The 19,533-nt window shown below is 49.7% G+C and overlaps 1 protein-coding gene across 4 annotated transcripts in view; it reads left to right on the top strand.

The window, feature by feature from the left end:
• ILRUN (inflammation and lipid regulator with UBA-like and NBR1-like domains) overlaps positions 1–16,806 on the top strand; it is a 105,676-nt gene extending 88,870 nt beyond the window's left edge. For 2 of the 4 annotated variants that reach the window (XM_055571661.1, XM_055571659.1), the window contains one exon: positions 13,518–16,806. In XM_055571661.1, coding sequence (XP_055427636.1) covers positions 13,518–13,553 — 36 coding nt within the window. In that variant the 3' untranslated portion in view covers positions 13,554–16,806. Of the gene's footprint in view, positions 1–7,562; positions 7,785–13,517 lie in introns of those variants that run through there. The other 2 variants (XM_055571662.1, XM_055571660.1) reach the window with 2 other exon arrangements.
• Positions 16,807–19,533: the final 2,727 nt, after the last annotated feature.

Genomic DNA, 19,533 nt, shown 5'->3' on the forward strand with positions numbered 1-19,533 from the left:
ATTGCTCTTTAAGTCTGTCATTGCCCTGGCCTGGGTGGAGTTGGGGGCTTATTTCATAAACTGTGGGATCATTTAGAAATAGCATTTGCAAGAACCACAGAGAAAAGTTTCTCATTGCAGATGATATCCAAGACTGTTGCCTATAATGCATTGAGAATGTGGCACTTGGACCCCAAAGAGAAATCAGAGCCTCCTTTTCTTCTTAAGTGAATCAGAATCTTATTCAGAAGGCACTTGTGTGAGCACTAGCAAGTCCTCCGGTAGCATTTCTGGCTAAAATGGAGTCAGCTCTGCCTCTGAGGACACCTTAGAAATGGGGTAGAGGATGGACAGTCACCAGTAAGGATTTGTCGACACATCTGCACTAATGTACAGATCAGTGTACATTATTGAATATGGAGACTTGCAGGATAGAAGTTATCACTGCCAGCTCGCAGTTCTCAGTGCAGGGGGGAGATGAAACGCGCGTGCCGTTCGGTCCAGGTGAAGTGTGAATGTGGTCAGTGGAGCACCACACAGTCAAAATGTATGATTTGTGTGCACGGCTGGGGGTTAGTTAAGAAGGCAGAGATAAAGCAGAGGTGGAGCTGATGTAAAAGCACAGATTTGGAAAGACAGGAAGGATGATGATAGCAGAGCAGTTGCAGTGCTGAAGGCAGAATACTGAGTAAGCACAGTGTGGTCAGGAGTGATGAGTGGGGGCGACGTTCAGTTAGTTGCGATGTGTTCCTTTAGACGAAAAAACCTGGATAGAATAATTACAAATGGCTCTGAAAAAAATTGGACTATAGTTAAATGGATATCTTCAAGTAGGGATCATTCATAATTCTAAGCATTTGTGTTTGGCTTAAGAATATAGATTGATTTATTTATAAGGCAAGACTGCTTAAGGTTCTGAAGGGGTGTACTTGACCAAGTGATGAGATCAAGTAGAGACTAGAGTTATTTTTTAACCATTCCCGTGTGCCAGGTGTGCTGCCAAGTACTTTACATGTATCATCTCGTATTTTGATAAGAAAACAAAAGCTCTGAGGGGCTGACTTGCCCCAGTATCACACAGCTAGTGAGGGGCAGAGCTGGGACTCCAGTCCAGGTGCCACATTACTGAAGGTATTAGTAGGTGAGCCTGGGCTCCGCTTAGATCTGCCTTTGTTTTGTTTTTCCTGTGATCAAAAGCATTAACTGAGTCGATGACCAGTATTATCAAGGTGTGAAAGACACAAAAGTTGAAGAAAGAAGCTCTAACGTAAACTGGGGATTGCTGTGGCATTTCTTTTTGGTGGGGGGTGGAAGAGTTCCTCTATTTGTTGAGTCTTTACAGTAGTGATTTCTTTTTTTAGTTGATAAAAATAAAAACTTTTTGAACTCTCAGGGTGCACCAACCATGTGGTGTTAATAATAAATAGCCCCCTTTTATTTATGAATGAGTGGAAAGACTGAGATAGCCTCCTAGAAATCTAGAGTTAGAGCAGAGGTGTTCAGTTCACCCCAGGTGCCATCTTTATTGGATAGGAAAGCTGAGCGCCAAAGAACTGATGCTTCTGAACTGTGGTGTTGGAGAAGACTCTTGAGAGTCCCTTGGACTGCAAGGAGATCAAACCAGTCCATTCTAAAGGAGATCAGTCCTGAATATTCACTGGAAGGACTGATGTTGAGACTGAAACTCCAGTACTTTGGCCACCTCATGCGAAGAATTGACTCACTGGAAAAGACTCTGATGCTGGGAGGGACTGGGGGCAGGAGGAGAAGGGGATGACAGAGGATGAGATGGCTGGATGGCATCACTGACTCGATGGACGTGAGTCTGAGTGAACTCCGGGAGTTGGTGATGGACAGGGAGGCCTGGTGTGCTGCGATTCATGGGGACGCAGAGTTGGACACGACTGAGCGACTGAACTGAACTGACTGAGGCGGAGCACCTGGTGCCCTGGTATCAGGGATCACTGAGTTAGCGGTAGATTTGATTTACTCTAAAGAAATTCCCTGCCTGCCCTGAAGGCTGGAGAGAGCATGATGCTCTGGGAAGCCCATGACCACAGTTGTAGGAGACCCGTCCAGTTTCCTGCTGCTTCCATAGTTACAGTTTAACTTGCTAAGGTTGGTAGAATGAGATGAAAAGATTGCTCCATGCACCTTCTGTGAGGGCTGGGTAGATAATATAATGGCACATCTGTCAGTGGCAGGAGCTAGACGCCCTGGGAGCCCTTCCCCTGCCTCCCTTGAGTAATGCCAAGCTCTCTGGACCCAGTGCTCTGTGCTGTGGGCAGGGACTCAGGGAGCTCTGTCTGTTCTAGCTTCATCCCTCAACATCCAGAGGGCCTGGGCCCTCCTTGTGTGAGAACTGTCAGAGGGAGTCAGAAAGGTGAGTAAGTATGTGCTGACCTGCTCCAGGGATTCATAAATCTGACTGCTTTTGTTAAAAATTGGCTGGCCTCATTATCAGCTCAGTTGTGGCTGACCTGTCCCAGGTGAACCGTCAGACCAAGTACTGGTGAAGGTTAGATGCTGTTTTAATGACCCCTTTTATTTGATTCGCTCGGGAGCCGGTGAGGACAAACAGCCGCACTGTTGACTCAAGGCCCGTCTGGCCATGCGCTCTAGCGGGGACGCATCTCTGGAGGTCGCAGCAGCTTCTATCTGGGCAGTGTTAGATAGCAGCAGAAAGCAATCTACAGAGGTGTGGAACGAGAAAGTAAGTCCTGTTGAAATTAGATACTTCTTTTTCTTACTTGCCAGTAATTTTTTAAATTTCTCAATGTTTTTTAAGACGGCCTTACAGAGAGGAGCAAGATACAAACCAAATGGTCTTATTCAGGGTAGCTGGAAGTATGAGTATGACTGGCCAAGACCAAGGGCCTGCTCTTCAGGACAGCCCAAATGCTTGCTTCCTTTCTCTAGCAATTGAGTAATGATTTACATCGGAGGAGCTGAAAAGAATCTCAAATTCATTTATTCATTTTGTTACTTGGACTATACCTCTTATTTTGTATTTGTTCTTCTTTTTTTTTTTTAATGTTTGGAGTTGCTGTTTGTCATATACTCCTCCTTTAAACTGATTACAGCCTGAACCACTGTTATTACTTCCTCCAAGTGCTGGTTCGAAAGGAGAAACGTGTTATTATCTTTGGGGGAGGCTCCTCATGCTCTTCGAGCGTCAGCCAGTGCCGAGTGCCATCTGCCCTGCCTGCCCACAATTTCCACCTGCTCCTCTTTCTCTCTCTCTGACAATCACCCTTTAGTATATCTTGGATCTGGAGCTGAAAAAGTTAGTCTGCTTTTATTATATCAGAAATCACCTTTCTTCTAACCTACAGCAGGGAAGAGCTCGTTTCTCTCTGCTTAGGTGAGGGTTTAGAAACGTAGGCAGAGGATGAGGTGTTAGGTAGCATCACTGACTCAGTGGACATGAATCTGAGAAAACTCCAGGAGATAGTGAAGGACAGGGAGGCCTGGTGTGCTGCAGTCCATGGGGTCATAAAGAGTCAGACACAACTTAGCCGCTGAACAACAACAGGAGGTTAGAGGGAGAAATTTAGAAAAGCAAATCTGCTTTATGGGCCTGAGAGTGTAATGGCTTGTGGATCTTATTATCTACCTTGAAGTAGCCAGTCTAGTCAGTGTACCACATAATAATAAGAAATGATTTAATGGAATTGGGCCCAACATTTGCTCGGTTCTGAGGGCACTGAATTTGACCCACAGGCTGGCGGTTGGTGTCCTTAGCTGGGCTGCCAGCGGTGGAGGGCAGCACGTCCTTCCCGCTGCCTCGTGCTTGGGGGCAACCCCTTTCCCTGAGAGGTTTAAAGATGGCGCAAAGAAGCTGGAAGGAAAACTTGTGTCAGTTGGTGCTCTGTCCAGCTGTGCTCTCCTCTCTCGAGGGACAGCTAGCAGAAGCATGCACCTGCCCCCTCCCCTTTGGGGGCCAGTGGGAGTGTGGTAGTCAGTTATATAAACTCATTGAGCACTTACTCTGTGCCAGGCACTGTGCGGAGGACTTCTTAAATTTAATTTTTGTTAAAATTATCAATGTACATAGTATAAGGAGCTAAGTAGTTCCACAAAGTTTATATAAAAACACCAGTCACCTCCCTGCCTCCCAGCCCCCAGAGGCAGAGGCAGCAGTCTGACATCGTTTGTTTTAGTCCACACAACAGGGCCATGATACAGGCTCTGTCAGTATCCCTGTTTACAGCTGCTGAGACTGAAGGCACACAGGTTCCATGGCCTGCCCAAGCTCATGCAGCTCGAAAGTGGTAAAACCAGGATATGAACAAAACCAGTTCTTTTTGACTCCTGAGTCTGCTTTCTTGACCATCTATTGCCTTGCTTCCTAGTTACAAATAGTATTCAAGTACATGTTTTTATTGGCTGAGCTTACAGCTGTCGGCTCGGAATAGCATGCTTTCTGTGGTACACTGCTACATTTCAAATGAGAATCAAGCCAATTATTGACCAGATATTATGTGACTTCTCTACTGCTAAACCCCTCTCTCTCCATAAGCTGCTGTCTCTGGCGGCTACAGAAATTAGCCCCTCTCTCCAGCCTCCATATAGGGAAACGAGTCCCTGGAACCCGTGGTCACTTGGGTGTAGATGTTTGGTGATGTTGAGATTTCCTTTAACTCACAGTTGTGACAGCAGCAGCTTGTCTGTGTTCCATGACTGTGGCCAGAAGATACAGTCTGGAGTTTTTTTCATTTTCCTGTAATGAATCTAAAATCTCCTTTTGAACGTAATATTTTAAAGCTAGAACATGCTTAGGGCTGTCTTACTCCCTTTAAAGCCAGATTTTGTTTCTGCAAAGGCTATCTGGACAGTGAATATTTTACAGTTAGTATGAGCCCTGAAGTGGAAGTTTACGTGGTTTGTTCAAGACCAACGTGGTAAGAGAGGAAGTTGCAGGATGGAAACCAGATCATGGAAGGATTTGTGGATCTTTGTGAAGCTTGGGCTTTTGCCCTGAGGAGCAGAGGTTGGAACCATTAAAGGATTTTGAGCAGAGGGGTGATGTGATCTGACTTCATGTAGTGAAAGATATGCTCTGACACTCCTGTGGAGAGTAAAGGACAAGGACAGAAGCAGGAGACCAGTGGGGAAGTTAGTGCAGTCATGTGGATAAAGAGAATGGGCACTTTGTGGCAGAGTGGTAGCCAGATAGGTTGGAGCAGTGATCTGTGTCTGGGTCTGCTTTATTAGCTAGAACAAACAGGATTTGCTAATGAGTCGGAAGGGTGGTGTAAGGGGGAGTAAACGATGACAAGGCTTTGGCCTGAGCAGCTGGAAGGGTAGAATTGCTCTCCATGGAGAGAGGAAAGGCTGTGGGAGAGGTGGGCAGAGATCAGGAACTCTATTTGAAATACATTGGAGATTTCTATAAACATCCAAATGGAGGCATCAGGGAGGCTGTTGTGTATCCAAATTGGTAACATGGTTTAGGAGAAAGGGTTTGGTGGAGATAACATATTTGGGAGTCATTCCATATGGATGATATCTAACACTGTGAGCCTGGCTGCCGTCCACAAAATGATGAGTCTGTGTTGAGCAGGGTTCTCTCAGCCGGCTGAATAAGACTATTGGCATTTTAGGTCAGACGAGTCTTCTTTTGTTGCAGGGGGGTGCAGATCTTATGCGCTGTAAGATGTTCAGTAGCATCCCTGGCCTTTACCCACTGGAAGCCAGTAGCACCTCCCTGGCCCCCAGTGTAGCACAGGAAGGAAGTTGTCACTGACCTGCTCACATTCACTTGCTCAGATGACTTGCTCAGATTGGGGGTGGGCAGTGGGCTGGAACTCAGGGAACCCAGTTTGAGTCTTATGTTCTAGACTGCATTATGCTGAGGCCTGCTGGCAGGAAGGAAAGTTTGTTTGCTGTTCTCTGAAGGTAGTCTCTACACTTACGTCAGGTGGTAGAGACCTTCTTGTTCATCTTCAGGACCAGAAAAGAATTCGTGGCCAAGGAGAAAGCAGTGCCTGGCAACTGAGGAAGGCGACCCAGTTTGCTGGCAGATTAGCACATTTTGGACAGAAGAGGTTTGCTAGGAAACTTGGTTTAATGATATTAAGATGACTCCCTTCTGAGAGCCCAGAAGAACCCATACAGTCCTCCCAGCCTTGCTGGTGTTTGCATTGGCATGGGTCATATGTGCATTTTAAAAATAGGCAAACACCATGAGCCTTAGAAAATGTCTTTTGTTGTTTGTAACATTACTATTTGAGAATAAAAAGTTACCTCCGGGAACTCTCCCTTTTGTCCCTCAACAGCTTCAAAGCTGAACGTTCAGCTCCATCTTCTGTGCTTTGGGGCTCTGAGCATTGTTTTAGGCTGCACTGACGCTGGGCAGTCTTGTAACTGAAACAGAGCTAGTGTTCCCATAGTTTTACTTCAGTTGTAAGGAGGTATTCTTTTCCCTATACTCTGAATTTAGCATTTTAATTTCTGATGAAAATTCTCAGAGTGGAACTTTCTCAATGTACAGGTTCAAACAGATGAGTTTAATTCAGAAATGTGAGGATGTGCGCCGCGCCGGCGCTCTCGGCCAAGTCTGCTCTGACTCCAGCAGGGCCGGGTGCACAACGTGAGACCCGTGGCAGCTGCACATCAGGGGGCCGTGAGGGAGACCCTTGTCAAAACTGTGGACATTCACCTGCAGAAGCAAGTCAGAACTAACAGGGAGCTTTGGTATTTGGTCAGTAAGGGACATGTCCTCGGGTGCTCAGCCTGTGTTAATCCTTCCTAAGAATTTACTGTCTGATTACATAGATGTGACTAGCTCATACGAAAGAATGAGGCCAGTAAAGATGGAGTATATTGAGTTTTGAGTGTACTTGAATTTGAAGGAAAGAGAAGGCAATGTGGTTTGGGAGTAGCCAGGAACTGATATCTTGATGAATGATAGATTCATACTGAAACTCCGTGGTGGTCCAGTGGGCAGGACTCTGTACTTGCATTGCAGGGCCTGAGTTCCATCCCTGGTCAGGGAACTGAGATCCCACATGCCGTGCAGTAGGACCCTCCCCCACCCCAAAAAGAAAGAAAGTAAAATGATAGATTCAAACTGATGTGGAGGAAAAAGGAACCACATGCAGGAAGGCCCAGAGGCATTCACAGGCAGTGTTCTGGGACACCAGCCAGCCTGACTGTGCTGAGTGAGGTGTGCTTAAAGAGGGTGGGGTGAATTTTGGAGGAAACCTTTGAAAGCCAAGCAAAGGAGAGTTCGCGTTTAATGTGAAAGGAAACAAGAGAGCCTGCAATGCTTTTGAGCAGGGAAGTGGCAAGATGAAGCCAAGTATGGCTGAAGGAGAGACCGTTTATTCTCCCTCAGTCAGCCAGTGGTTGTCCAGGGTAGGGGAGGTGATGCTGTGAATCCACAGTGAGAGAGGCAGGGGAGTCCTGGGGCTTGGATGGAGACTGCGAGAGGAAGTGGGGCCCACAGCCTCACCCCGTGCCTCAGGGCGCCCACGGGACAGTACCCATGGCCACGTGGCGGGGAACTGGGATGAGCTTTCCCTCCTTTTAGCTGTCCTCCCCAGTGAGACTCTTATCACTTCTTTCTTCCTTTCTAGGAATCTCCTGTACCCTAGGAGATGGCCATGAGAGAGCTCTCTGTCTGCCAGCATGTCACCTGGATTCTAGCACACTTGATATTACATGAGATCTTGGGGGTTAGAATTTCAAATAGTAAATAGCCTTTTCTGAAGTCTTTAATGAAAGGCAAAGTCGAACATAGCCAATATCCTTCATCCCCTTGTAGGATTTTCAGTAATACAGTTTCATTCGCAGTGATGTTTGAGTTTTATTCTTTATGGTGATTTTCTTGATCTGTCAGAAGGTAGGTGAAGGCTCTGAAAGCTTGGTCCTGGGGAGCTTGGGAGGATGGGAGGATGAGTGACAGAGGAAGAATGAGGGGTGCATGATGGAAAGAATGTGTGGGTGGATAGAGGGGGGTGGAGAAGGTCCCCAGCAGGATTGTAGAAGTTAGTTAAGAGCAACAGAAAAACTGTCTTATCGAGGTAAGTATAAAAATTGCTTTATAGGGCTTTTAAAACACCAGTTCACCATGCTTAAAACTGAGTTAAGCTTTTCAGCACAACTTTGACACAGAGGCTGTGAACTGAGCCTGTCCCATGAACAGTTTTCATGCATAAAAGTACATTTGTTTTCTTTTCTTTGGCTGATTCTCACACTTGTCTTCAGCCATTGCATCGAACACATCTTTGAAATTTTGAGGACTGTCGCATGAAAGCGGCTTGAACACCAAGGTTAAAGCGTCCACAGAAGTTCCCGTCGTGCTGGGCTGGCCCTGCTGCCCCACCAGCGAGCCGCCTTGAGTGGTCAGCACCTCTCGAGGGAAGGGCCTTGCTTTGTGTGCTCCTGGGAGAGGAGTCCTCACTGCGCGGCCTGTTGCTGCAGTATGGACTTGACTTGTAATTAACGAGAGACGAGCAGGTTCCATCAGGGGTTGATCAGTCTCTGGTCCTCACCAGCCAAGCCAGCCCCTGACAGGGCCTCGCAGCAGATCTGCAGTGCAGGATCAGAACAGAACTTAGCACTAAACTGTGTATTCGTCTGTGTTTGCATTCAGGGCACATAAGCAATACAAAAGAAGTGCTAGGTGGGCAAAGCGTTGGCTGGGGGCCCAGGGGGAGAGAGAGGAGGGCCCGGTGGTGGTATCTGATGCTGCCATCAGTACACACCGCAAGAGCATGCTATTTCACAGCCATGCAGCAAACACTCTTGCCTTTTTATTAACCATCATGAACCTTTTTATTTATTTAAATCAAATCACAGATAAAATAAAGACAGGTATATGGAAGTTTTTGTGTTGTGATGCTTTATCTAAACCAGCTTTCATATAGGAAGAGTAACCCCAAAAGCCCTCATAAGACATCCTTGTTTCTTTAGGAATTTTAATCTTTTTTTCTCCCCTGGAAGGTTAAACAGATGGCTCAGCAATGCAGAGTATTCCATAGTTCGTTCACCCATTTTACTGAAACGTGGGTCTTAACTGCATGCCAGGCACAAATAAGTGGCAGAAACAGGTTCTACCATCTTGAAAAGGTGACTTTCTCTTCTAATAGCACAATCGTCCTACGGGTAAACATCAATAAGCATTCCAGCTGAAACAAAACTAGTTTCCTGGGGTTTTTTGTACTCCTTTTTGGAAAAGTTATTTTGATTTCTGTGTAATTTTAGGAAGAAGGTAAAGATATTGTAGGTGCCCATTCACATAAAATCAGTGAAAACCAAATCACCGTGGGCTTTATCAACCATTGTGAAAAACAGATCATAGAGATAGTTTTATTTTTAGTTTTGCTTTGAGCACAGGCCCACAAGTACTAGATCTTAAATTGTCCTTTCAGAAGATTGTGATGAATGAAACTGAGCTTGTCTGTTTATATCTACTAGTGTTCTCTTTTAAAAATATTTTAGGAGGTTAGCCAAATTATGGCTCACAATGGTTATTACCTTTCAGAAGCACAGTCAGGGACCTGGCCCAACTACCGGACTCCTCCTCTGGCCTGAGGCCAGAGTCTCTTCCCAGACGCCCACGAGCAGAGAGGCCCCTCCGTGTGGGCCTCGAGCGGTTTAAGGGGACTCATGTGCCCCATTGCCAGTAGAATTGAGGTCCCAGGGCTCACAGCCATGACAGTGTCCATCAAAAAGCTTAGGGAAGACTGAGGCAAACAGGCAGCACCTCAACCCCTGTGGACCTAGAGGCTGCCACTCCTTCATCAGGAATAGCTTTCTGGTCCCTTAGCAGATGTGGGGCCTCTTCCCAAGAAATGTCGCTCTTGAAAAGCCATTTCTGCACAAGTTTGTCCTGGGTTTTTTTAGACCTGGAGAGTCAGATAGAGGAGTTCTTCTCTGGGTTTTGTCATTCACACCCTCTATTAGTATGCCTAAATCCAGCCTTGCTGCTAGTGATGTGGTGAGAGATGAATCCTCAAAGAGAGGAGGGTGACCTTCTGCCTCAGACTCAGTGAACTTTGTAATCATGCTGTGATGACCTCCTTCTCTGCTTGCATTGGAGTTTAACTCTGGGCTCTGTGGCACCATCTGATGCATCCATCTCTTTATCTGTTTTCCTTATTCGTGGCACAGTGGCTGTAGAAGAGATGTCAGGGATGCCAGGCTAAGGAAAATATTTGGCATTTGCTTTCTCCAGAGGTAACAGTTGAAGAGCCGCTACGTCTCAGGAGAGAGCGAACACTTACCTGTATTGCCAAACCCTACTTTTAGACTGGCGTTGGAGACATCAGCCACCAGAACCTGTTCCACAGGGTCTTGGAACTCCCGTGGAAGCTGAAATGTGGATGGGCCTCTCGTTTCGAATATACGTCCATCCCACTCTTAGGAAAGGCACTTCATGCTTGGCCTCCTGCCATCAGACACCCTGGACAAGCTGTTCCTGGACTCTCCGCCAGGCTTCTCCTGTGTGACTGGTGTTGCGTTGCTGTGTTCTGTGATCCACTTGTGATGCCTGTAATCCTGCATGTGGGGAGTCTAGGTGATCAGGTAGTTTTGAAATAGACTCAGCTCCCTCTCTGTTCCTTGAAGTGATTGTAGTTAATCTGGGGGGAAGGAAGATAGAGCTTGTTCTTCAAGCCACATTTCTGCACCAGTTAAACGTCAACAACTCCAATATGCCATTATCTGGATGAAAGGGAATTAGATGGCATTTTTCTTTCCAAAAGGCACACAGCACCTCAGTCAGTAAATAAGGGGTCACCGATAATTCTTAATCTAAGCTAGTTAAATACCACACTGCATATTCTAAGGACCAGAGTCTTCAGGTGGAAATCTGAAAATGCCTGTATCTGTACTCCTCTCTCTGCCAATTGCTTGGGATCCATTCACTTTATCTGTAATTAGCAACGCACGACCACTCCTTGGCAAAGTCATCAACTCCTTTCTCCAAACATTCCAGACAAGTCACAAGGCTAGTGCTGGCTTTATAAAGGCCCACATGAAGTGTGTGAAGCTTCCGTCTGGAAAGTAGTCTAATTTAGGGTAAAGGGGAAAAAAATTCATAAAAGACAAAAGCATGTTTGTTTTTCGAGGTTTCTTTTCTCTGTGTGTGTTTTCCTGCACGAAGCCCTTTGAGCATTGTGTTGGTTCTAAATCTCACAGGGATCTAAGCCTTTGTTGCTCTCCTTGGATTGTAGTTTGTCAGTGAACGTCGTCAGGAAGTACTGAGAGCAGCGTGTTTTAAGCTTCTTTAATTTCTGCCTCTGGGGCGTGTGACCCGCCAGCCAGGCCCCACACCATGGGGTCTGAGAGCCCTCTGCTCATCCAGGCCACACTTGAGCAAGTGGCTGGGTCTGTGACCACCGAGGTGGTGTGACAGCCTCCACTCGCCTGCTGGCAGCACAGTGAATCGGGGACTTGCAGACCTGGCATTTGAACCACCACCGCTCCGCTCGCCAGCTCTGTGCTCCCAGTCAGGTTGCTGCCTCACTTCTGTGAGCTTGGAGAGCGTGCTTGCCCCGGTTTGTCTGTGTCAGAATTTAGGAGAACATTTTCACCTGCCCAGCAGCACCCAGCACGTAGCTGACGCTGTATCGCTGTTGGCCTGTCTGTTCCCCATTTTCACCTCTCCGGCAATACCACCAAGCAGCTCGAGACCTGTATCTGATCTCTTGAGGCTTTTTATGGGGGAGGAAATAAAAAGGCAAAGGGCAATTTCAGTGCTTTCCACTGGCGGGGAAAAAAACTGAAAACTTGAATCTCATGTTCCCTATTCTTGGCAGCTTTGACCTCTGGTCTAAAAAAGTGTGATCAAGGGGCTTTTTTTTTTTTCTTAGAATACTGTTTTTCAGCCTCCTGAGTTAGGTACTTTGAGTCAGCTCCTAGAACCTTAAATCTGTAAGTTTAAAGGAGCAGTCTGAGATCCTTTGAGGGGAAGGGACTTTACTCAGGGCCACTTTGGAGAGCTAAGTGCAAAGCCAGGAGCAGAACTCAGATCTCCTCCTGCTTCTGTGGAACCCGCAGCCCACCGCCTTGGGAACGAGTGCGAGCTGTGCATCTCGAGCTAACCACCCCCAGGGAGCCCACCCTCTCTGGGACCTAGGAGGCTGTGACCAGATGGGTGCATGACTCGGATGCGTGTGTCCCCAAGCCTGGGTGGCTGTTTAAAAACTTGGTATAGGGGACTTCCCCAGTAGTCAGGTGGTTAAGGCTCCACCTTTCAATGCAGGGAGCACAGGTTCGATCCCTGGTTGGGGAACTAAGATCCCACATGCCACACCATGTGACCAAAAACAACAACAACAAAAACTTGGTTTGGAAAGGCCAATATTCTTGTGACTTAAAAGGGTCTGATGCTGCAGGTAGTAGTCTGAGAAATACCTGTTTTCTTTCAGCTGTTAATTCAGTAGTACTTACTGGGTGCCGATAAGCACTGCTCAGGGACAGGTAAGCTAGAGATGGCAGCAAACAAAGGGATTTGTGCTAATCATTGGCAACCCTGCAACCGTGCACTTTTTTACATTTTTTTCCCAAAGGAAAGTGTCATTTTTTAAAGAAAAGCAGATTCTAACCATCCATGTCTTTAACAAGCTAATGGTCCAAGGGCCCTGCTGCTTCTGAGTCAGCTTGGGATGTCGGACCTTTCGTGAGGCTAGTTCCCAGTTACCTTTGCCCACCCAGGTCTTGGCATTGACCCGGTCTCTTCAAGGCCCACGCTTCAGGGAGCAGTGGAACAGGGAGGCACAGGACGTCCTCCAGCGAATTCATGCAGCTGCTTTTGGGGTTGGCACCTCTTCGTGTCTCATTCTTAACATAAGGAAAAAGGGAAACTCTGGTGCTTTCTCCACCAGCCAAGCAGCAGGGAAAAAGCCTTTGGGAATTTGGAACAAACCTTATCATCACATGGCCAGGGAGAGGCAATGTGAAGAGAACAAAAATCAGACCTGGGCTTGACTCTTGGCTCTGCCCTTTACTACCTACGTGACTTTGAACAAATCTGTCTGCGGTCAGATGGGCATAACAACACTCAGCCTGGCCTTTGGGGTGAGAGGTGAAGACAGTGTACGCCAAGCCCCCGCTGCCATGCCCATCCTGGGTGCCTGCTGGATGGCTGCTGCCTCTGCTCCAGTGTGTGTGCTGCTGATAGTGTGTGTGTCGTCAGCCCACAGCGGCCTGCATCTGAGGTCAAGGTGCAGAAGGCGGTGTCCAAGGATCTTTAGCAGAGATGTAAGGTGTTGTCAGGAAGGAGGGAAGACTTTGTGACCTGGGTGGAGGGAAGTTGGTACCAGTTAATGTAGAAGTTGAGAGATGAGTCTGCCCACCAGCCTCAGCTCTCTTGGATGAAGTCTTTGAGGGATGAGACTCAGCACCTCACACTGTGCCGATCTGTGGCCTCCCGAGGATTTGCATGGCAAAGTCAGCCCTCGAGCCATGTTTGTGCCTCGGGGCTTCCTTCTGGCTCACTGGGAACCGTGGGTTCTTTTGCTCGGGTTGGTTGCCTCGTTGTCCCTGCTGTCTGCCAACCACTGACTGTGTTCACTCTCTTCCAGGGGCTCCACGGGCCTTACCCCTTCGGCCAGTCTTAAACGGGTGTCAGCAAGAAGAAAAACTAACAAAAGAAGGCTTGACTCTGGGGGGGGAAGGGCAGGGGGTTCCTCTGGATTGCAGACCACATCGCACGGACCCCTGGCTCTGACCCCCATCCTGGAAGAAGAGGAAGACGCAGAAAAGACTAGTTTTGAGTAAACTCAGTGTGCATGTGTGAATGCCGAGTCGCAGGAGTGGTGTTGAGGCTACCAAGAAGAGATCCATGCAGCCACTTTGGGCTTCGTTTGTTAGGTGTCAGTCTAACAAGTCACTAGGTTGCTCGGGAAGGAAAAGAAAAAAATGTTTAAATGGGGGAAAAAAGCCATCTTTTTAAACAAAAATTATTTTGCCTACAGACAGGTTGTAGTTTTGAGCACATGTTAATTTTTTTCCCCTCTTTCCCCACTTTTTTTTTTTTTTTACTATTTTTTTTTTTTTTTTAGATAAGGGATAACATGCTGTTTATAGAATAGCTGCTTGCTCTGGAAGCGATTCAGGTCAAAAGCTGGCGCGGCCTGCTCGGGACCGTGCAGGTCGGCGCTGCAGGATGACACCTGCCTCCTGACTCCTCGAGTCTCTGACCCCGTTTTTTTTAATGGCACCAGCCAGTGAATTACCACGCTTTTCCTCCTCTTTTCTCTTTAATCTTCTGTTGATGTACACCTTTGACATTTGTATGCGTCAACCCTGTGGCTTGTTACCACCAGAACCTCTCCGAAGACCAGGCTTCCCTGTGCGGCCAGCAGTGGAAGCCTGGAGGACAGCGCAGGTGACGGAGCTTCTGAGGCCGAGAGGTGTCCGCCTGCAGACGCATGTAACAGCTCAGATCACTTCCCTTCCCGGCGCCGGCACGCTCACCACACAGCTCTCTTGGATGCTTGGCACACAGTGGCTCCCCATTCACGCTGGGAGCGGTGCCTCTGTGCTGCGTGCATGCGTGCGTGTGCGCCCTGTGCACGCGCACAGGGGTCGGTGCTGCTCACCAGCGAGTGTGCAGCAGGCGCGTGTGGAGGTGCCTGTGCTTCTCTGTTGTCACACAGCTCCCCTCCCCCGTGTCTCCCTGCCGTCGTCCCGTGTGGTGTCTTCACAGCCTGTTAGCGGAGGCTGTGCTATTCGGGTATGAGAATGTAGCCCCAGGTGGGGGACTCGCCACAGGGAAGGGCCACGCTTACTGACCGCGTGATCTTGGAGACCACGTTTTGCCGGGAATGAAAGGACCCTGCCCCAAGCAGGATGCTTAGTGACTGGGAGGAGGCGGGCTCGGGGCAGCCCCGCGGAGCCCGGGTGGACAGGCCGGCTGCTCACAGGAACAGGTGGCCCCACGGGCACCCTGTGGGTTCTGAGCAGGCTGGGATGTGGACGCCTCCATGGGGAGCTGGAACCAGGCCAGAACAGCTGTCTGCCAAAGATACAAGAATATGCAAAGGCCCTCTTCTCTTCTCAGCCCCTCCTTCCCTGAGTCTTGGTTGGTTTGATAGCCGGGATACGGATCCAGGGTGCAGCTGCTGGGTCGCCTGCCTGTTGCCACACCGTCCCTCTCCCCGGGGGTGTGAACCAGCAGGGAGGCCAGGTCAATGAGGCAAGGGGTCATATAGCCTGGGTGTGGGTGAGGGTCTGCCTGCCTATCTGTCTGTCTGGGTGTCTGAGTTCCGAACGTGTGTGTTGTTTGTGCCTCCTCATTCTCTTCTGAGACTGTTGTTTTTTTAAAAGCTTGACTGTGAGAGAAAAGCTTGTATGAAATTCCCCCAATGCCTCCCCACCTACCCCCCACCCCAGAATAAAGGGGGAGTAAACTCTGGTCCACTGGAGGAACCCCAAGGGAGGGTGGAGCCAGGCGCTGAGGGGGCGGTGCAGCTGGGGTGGACCAGGGCTCACACTGGGGCACCTACTCTCTATGCACACCAAGAGCACCCTATTACCAGCAGAGGAGAGGGGAGTCCCTGCCAGGTGCCCAGGCTACCACAGGCCTGAGCCAGGGGCTCACGATGGCTTTTTGTTTGAGGGCCCTGCCAGGCCCAGACTGCCACCACTGTTGGTACCAGCCTCCCAGACACTGCCCCTCCTGGAGCACACCCCCTTCAGCCCCTCCTGGCTTGCTGGCATCGCATCTTCAGCTGCCCGCATGGGATGGCAGGAGGCTTCACATCCCCTGGTTCCCGGCCTCCTGATGTGCCCCACACCAGCCGCCCCGTCCCCTTTCCCCACGGGGAGCTGCCTGCCGTTGGTTACTCAGCATTGGCTTCCAGGTCACCGTCAGTGGGTCTGGCCCTGCCAGGGGGCTCCTGCTCCTCCTCTTGCTTCTAGGCAATCTCACCTGGCAAGGTAATTGTCCCAAGCATGTGGGGCTTCCCTCCCAAGAACAAAACCATTTCTGTATGCGTCTTCAGAGAGGTAGGCTCCTTGCCGACACCAGAGCACGCACAAGCTGTGGAGTAGGGGCAGGAGGAATCTGAGGTTGCCCCAGGACCTGGAGGCCCTTGTACCATCATCTGTCTCCTCTCTCTGACTTGAGTTCCAAGCAAGTCCTGGAGTCCCTCTTCCGTCCTGATGGGACAGCAGAGGTTACCCCCTCAGTTCCTCTTGGACTCTTTACCAAATGGCAGGCTGCCTCTGGGCAGGACCACCTGTGTCTAGCAGGCAGGAGGGGAGGCATGCGCCATCCTTCAGGACCTGAGTCCACGGGGGAGGCAGAGGGGCTCAGGCTTGCGAGGAACCTCTCTGTGTGCATGGAGTGAGGTGTGTGTGGGTGTGTGTGCACGTGTGCATGCTTTTTTTCTTTTTGCCACAGGGATAGTTGAATTTGGGGCATTTTTCTACAAGAAACAAGCCTTCTCTCCCCCATCAAGGACTGGCCGTAAACTTTAGTCCATCAAAGGCACTTGGAGCCAGAAAAGAACCTCACCAGAACAGCTGGTGTGGCCCCAGGATGGCCAAGGAGGGGAGAGGGCCTAAGAATAAACACCTCCCCAAATCGAGCGTGAGCCCCGGCAGGAGAGGGTGGTGGGGTTGCCAGGCCCCAGAAGTGCAAGCCGGTTCCCTGTCCCACCCCGCCCTGCCTTTTTGCTGTTTCCTTGGGTGAATGCTGGAGCAGCTTAGCTGCTGCCTCCTCCTGGACACTGGCGTGTAGCAAGCGAGCTGGGTGGGTGTTCCTGGTGGGGCCTCGTGGTGCCTGGGAGGAGATGAAGATGAGGAGGTTTTTCCTTACTGTATAAATGAATATTTGTATGATTAAATTAACACACACCAAAAAAAGAGAAACAAAAACCCTATTTTCATGTGTGTCAGTGACTTTATCGCGCCCTGAAGCCCTGTGTATCCTGCTCTGTGACCCGGTCATGTGACCAGAACCTCCTTGCAGTGGCCTTCCGGTTCCCAGGGCCCCTGCCGTGCCTCTGTTAGGCACTGCCCCATCCCCAGCACAGATGTACCGGTTAGTGTGGACCGTCACCGGGCACTGTGTGGACACGTGCTGCGTGTCAGGCCCAGTGTGGGGGTGATAACACCAAGCACCACCAGCCTCTCCTACTGGAGAAGCAGACAAGGGTGAGTTGGGACTGGGACTTAGAAGAGAAGGAACATTTTCCCTGATGTGTTTCCTTGGTGGTTCTGGTTGATTTCAGATTAGATGCATTTTTGCAGACTGATCTGGGAGTCTGAGAACCATTTAGGGCCCACACTCCAGGCAGTTGACAAGCAAATCTGGATCCTACCCCCATGTACTTTTGTGAGACAGACCTATGACCTTGGCCAGGAGATGGTGAGGCAGGTTTCAAGGTCTGTAGCATGAAAGAAACTTAATTGACAAATGCATTAGCAAATGGTGGGCTCACTAGATCCATGCTTTCATGACTCTTGGGAGCTCAGAACTCAGTTTTGTCCTCAGCCACATCACTCTTGTGTGTATGTTGAAGGGAAAGTGAGATCAGAGGGGGAAGAGAGTTACTTGTCACCCAGGCTGGGACCCAGCACATCGGCTCCCAGATGCTGGCGTTTTCACTTAATTGCGGGCCTTCACCCTGTCTAGCAGAGCTGAATGTTCTAAATGGTGGCCCTGGCGCTGAGCCAGAGTCTAGGATGTAGGTATGGGGAGGGGGATCCCCAGCCATCGCCCTGCGGGCAGTTTGGTGAGGAAACCTGTGGCCACAGATTACATGAGACAGAGGCGCCACAGAAGAACCGGTCTCAGCCACAAGGTCTCTGTATAGCGTGACACAGGAGCCCAGCGCGAGGGAGACTGGCCCAGAGATCCCTGGAGTGAGCACCTTACCTCCGCCTGTGCCGTGCCAGTGCTCCCGCATCCTGCTTCCTTCCAGGTACCCACGGCTATTTGTTTTCTGCAGAAGAAGGGCCCCCACCCTGTCACCTGGGTCTTCTGGCAGCTCAGACCCACTCCCAGGCCTTCCCCAACACCTCCGCCACTGGACAGTTATTTGCTTGGCAGAATCTGTTTGTCTTTGGGGCTGTAACCTGTCAAGAAGTCACCAGGCCCTGGGAGAAAGAAGCAGATTTGATGGTAGCTCCTGGCCAGAGCCATTCCCACGGGGGCTGGGTGACAGGAAGGGCGCTCAGCCGAGCTTTTGTCTGGGGGTGCGGTGGGGGAGGTTGCAGTGGTGTGGGCCCAGCCCTCCAGGCAGAGCAAACAGGTCTTCTCGGCCACCTCCCTGTCCCAGCTCAGGTGGTGCTGGGTACCTCCCACCCTGTTCTTGGGAAGGCCCCTCCTTTATCTGCTTGCTCTGACCCGGCCACTTTCCCAGACACTGTGTGGTGTCCAGCCCTGTCTGGCGGCCAAGAGAACAGGCTCCAAGGGCACTCATGGCCGCCCTTTATTTCAATAATTCAGTAATGGGAGCTGGAGAAGGAAATGGCAACCCACTCCAGTATTCTTGGCCAGAGAATCCCATGGACAGAGGAGCCTGGCAGGTTGCAGTCCATGGGGTTCCAAGAGTCGGACATGACTTAGCGACTAAACCACCACCACCACCAGAGCAGGGAGCGGGCAAGGCTGCTTGAGAAGGGTATATGAGTTTGGGAGTCAAGAGTGTTCAGAGAATGGATTCTGACAAGCTAGCGTGACTGACGGATGAGCCTCAGATACCTCCTCTGTAAAATGGAGATGTATTGGATTAGAAAGCAGGACTTGGGTGGAACTCACAGGTTTTTAAAAATATTCTGAGGTTCTGTGATCTGGAACAGTGCTTCTCAAACCTAACTGTTAAAAATGCAAATTCAGATTTAGTAGCTCCTGCGGAAGAGGACAAGATTCCACCATTCTAACAAGCACCCTAGTGAATGGGCTCTGCTAGTCCTCCGACCGCACTTCACATGAAGATAGTAGGTGGTGGTCTGAAGGGGTTCACCCACCCCTGCAGCCACCTGGGCTAGGAGACCAAGCCAGATCTAGCCAGGGCTGTGTTGTCCAGACCCATGAGAATTGGAGGGAGCTGAAATCATTTAGAACGGTAATGTTCAAGCTGGGCCGTGGCTCCCCGACATTTCCCAGGGTTTATCCAAGGCTGTAATTTCTGACTTAAATATTATTTCTAGCATTATGTTTTTCCATCACAAACAATAAATGTCTGAGTGTCCACCATAATTATGGTACTATTGGCTGACCAACTCCTATTAAACTGTTTATATGGATGACCTCATTTAACCCTTACAACCTTCCAGACTCAGCAGCCAGCCTGGTGCTCAGTTTGTGAACAGGTAACCCTGGAGTGTTCCGACTCCCTGGGAAACAGGTGTGAAGGCTGGGAGCATGGTGTAAGCAACCTCGACTTCTTCCAGGGGTGTCCGGGGAGCTCCTCTGAGGGTGCGGAGGTGGCGGATGGATGCACAGCCCGCAGTTCAGCGGGGAGGTTGGGGCAGGAGTCATCAGAGACCATTTAAAGCCTCAGGACCAGATGAGGTCATCAGAGGAGTGGCCGCAGACCTGACCCCATGTGTCACACGCTCCCTCAGTCTGCTGGGTGCCCAGCT

Source organism: Bubalus kerabau, chromosome 3 (assembly GCF_029407905.1).
Source record: "Bubalus kerabau isolate K-KA32 ecotype Philippines breed swamp buffalo chromosome 3, PCC_UOA_SB_1v2, whole genome shotgun sequence".
NCBI lineage: Eukaryota > Metazoa > Chordata > Mammalia > Artiodactyla > Bovidae > Bubalus > Bubalus kerabau.